The sequence below is a fragment of the Nyctereutes procyonoides genome, unplaced genomic scaffold (assembly GCF_905146905.1).
Source record: "Nyctereutes procyonoides isolate TBG_1078 unplaced genomic scaffold, NYPRO_anot_genome, whole genome shotgun sequence".
In the NCBI taxonomy this organism is placed as follows: Eukaryota; Metazoa; Chordata; class Mammalia; order Carnivora; family Canidae; genus Nyctereutes; species Nyctereutes procyonoides.
Genome location: NW_026575036.1, coordinates 26,135,963 through 26,139,002, shown reverse-complemented (window position 1 = coordinate 26,139,002; position 3,040 = coordinate 26,135,963). Strand labels below are relative to the sequence as shown.

The 3,040-nt window shown below is 46.0% G+C and overlaps 1 protein-coding gene across 1 annotated transcript; it reads left to right on the top strand.

Moving 5' to 3' along the window:
• Positions 1 to 1,895: 1,895 nt before the first annotated feature.
• On the top strand, positions 1,896 to 2,819 carry LOC129505686 (olfactory receptor 8S1-like). Its single transcript, XM_055318929.1, has one exon. The coding sequence runs from the start codon at positions 1,896 to 1,898 to the stop codon at positions 2,817 to 2,819; it is 924 nt and encodes a 307-aa protein (XP_055174904.1).
• The last annotated feature ends 221 nt before the right edge of the window (positions 2,820 to 3,040 follow it).

Sequence of the window (3,040 nt, the reverse complement as noted above, 5' to 3'; positions counted from 1 at the left end):
ATAAGAACACAAGCAGATTCTTGCAATGGTGGCCACAGTGCCCTTGAGTCTACCAGTATGAGAGCAGAAGAGACAGGATGGCAGCAGCATGAGATGGTGAGCTCTGTGCAGATGATAACAACCTCTAAATTCAGCAGCTGTGGCCTCCGATCTTCGTGAGTGGGGGGCCTGGCAACAGGGGCAGACAGCCATGTCCATCGTGCTCCCTTCAGGCGCCAGTGCTGTGGGGCCTATGGAGGAAGGGATGAGATGGTGCTAAGCACTGTCAAGAGGTCTCTGAGGAACACCGGAGATGCCTCAATTGGACAGAGATTGGAGAGGTCATCAGAAGCTAATGGGTGGGACAGAGCCTGAGATACGCTGGTTTGTGACTGTGCTTGTCCAGTTGTGGCCCTGCTGTCATGAAGCTCACAATCGGGAGGGGAAAACCCAGATAGATGTCCCCCATGAGCCAGACACAGAATTAGACCATGACATAAAGCACCTGAGAGCCAGTGGCCCCATGATTTGAACAGAGAGCTGGGAGTTCAAGGAGGGAGAAGTGAGGTCAGGCTATAAGGAATTGAGCAGGGCGATAGGTCACATTGGAAGGCCCATGAGAGTCTGCATCTCTGGAATTAAGAGGAGAACATATAGAGGAGAAGGTGAGCAAAGACACAGAAACAAACAGACCTTTCTGGTATCAAAAGCAGCCAAAATGGCCAAAAGTTTAAGGGCAGATGAGGAAGAATTTAAAGGTCCAGGTAAGAAAAGTGTTCCTCATGACGTGGACTAAGCCTAGACATTGGATTGTAATTAGAAAAAATAATGGCATTTATTTCCTCTTTCTTCTACTTGTTGTTATATGACATTGCAAATATCCCTTAATATGAGACTTCTCACAGGTAAAATGGGGATAAACTTCCTTAACCTGAGGCTAATAATTCCCTCTCCAATCTTATGGAACTACCTTGAAACAATTGAGATAGTCATTAAGAAAGCGTTTTAATGAAGCCTTAGTATGTATGTACTTGTTTACAAAGTAAAGAGCAGGGACTTGACTTCCATGGCTCCCAGGCACTTTTGCCTTCATAGGCCCCTTTTCCATAAAATTTTATTAAAATTTATATTACTGAAGCAATTATGAAGCACAATAACAAGCAAGCATTTCTCTGGCTCTGTCCCACCCATTATAAATATAATCCAGCCTATATTGTATTCATTTTTCCTTCAGATCTTAAAGAAAATTTATTTTCTTTCATTAGCCTTCTAAGATCCGTGTCTACTTTCCCTACTGGTTATCAACTCTGGTAAGGAGACATTGGATGATTTTGAACAAAAAATTATGATTTAGAAATTGAAGAGAAAGTTTAGAATATCCCTGGAGATACATGCAAGAAATTTTAGGTTTCTAAACGCTAGGAAGAATGCAATAGAATCATAATGCACGGGGATCCCTGGATGGCTCAGCGGTTTAGCAGGGCCATCAACCCAGGACAGGATCCTGGAACCCTGGATCGAGTCCCACATCGGGCTCTCTATGTGGAGCCTGATTCTCCTTCTTCCTGTACCTCTGCCTCTCTCTGTGTTTCTCTCATGAATAAATAAATAAAATATTTTTTAAAAGAGGGAGATCATAATGCACGGATGTGGAGGTGAACCAGCGAGACTCATTTTTCCAGGTAAACCCCTATGGAAGAAGAAGAAGATTCTCTGAACTATGCAAACACTGTGAACCAGATCAGTTATAACGAAACAAGATAAAAATTCTTCCCGATAGACAGTGAGGGCAGCCTGGAGATGTCCGCACAGAGTGTAGGGAAGCAGGGAAGGATGTATGTTAAGAGGAGTGATGACGTGAAGGAGAGGGATCTCATCACTATTTCTCTATTACTCCAGGGAAACCCCCTCCACAAATGGCCTGGAGGAACCACAGCACCATCACGGAGTTCATTCTCATTGGGCTGTCCGACGACCCCTACATCGAAGCTCTGCTCTTTGTGTTCTTCCTGGGGATCTACCTCCTGACTGTGATGGGGAACCTGATGATGCTGCTGGTGATCAGGGCTGATTCCCGCCTCCACACTCCCATGTACTTCTTCCTGAGTAACCTGTCCTTCCTAGACCTCTGCTTCTCTTCTGTCACTGTGCCCAAGCTACTGAAGGACCTTCTGTCTGAGAAGAGAACCATCTCAGTGGAGGGCTGCCTCACACAGGTGTTCTTTGTGTTTATCACACCAGGGACTGAAGCCTTTCTGCTCTCAGCGATGGCCTATGACCGCTATGCTGCCATCTGCCACCCACTGCTCTATGGCCAGGTGATGAGCACCCAGTTCTGTGTGAAGCTCGTGTTGATCTCATGGGGTCTGGCCTGTCTCCATGCATTTGTCATTGTGCTCTTGGCTATTAACCTGGACTTCTGTGAGGCCCAAACCATACACCATTACATCTGTGAGCTGCCCTCCCTCTTCCCCCTCTCTTGCTCAGATATTTCCATCAGTGTTGACATCTTGATCTGCTCCATCTTACTGCATGGGCTTGGGACCTTTCTCCCAATCTTCTTCTCCTATGCCCGTATCGTCTCCACCATCCTCAGCATCAACTCCACCTCAGGCAGAAGCAAGACCTTCTCCACCTGCTCGTCCCACCTCATTGCAGTGACCCTGTTCTTTGGCTCAGGTGTGATTCGCTACCTTATGCCCACAACTGATTCCTCCCTGGTTTTGCTCCTGTCCTTGCAGTACAGTGCAGTCACACCCTTGCTGAATCCCCTCATCTACAGCCTAAAGAATAAAGAGGTGAAGGCGGCTGTGAGAAGGACACTGGGGAAATATTTCTAAATAGTGGCAGAAACACAGTTATAAAGCCTGTGTTCCTTTGCATTTCTTTTTTTGTTCCCACCTTCTCCCACACGCAGTGACACACTATTTGGTGAAAGATTCTTGAGCTTGCCCAAATAGAGCTTCGCTATTATTCCAAGGCAATAGTTCTTAACTAGGGTTCTTATTTGGAAAGTCTGTGCTCCACTGTTCCCAAGGGAATATGAGACAATTTTCCACAA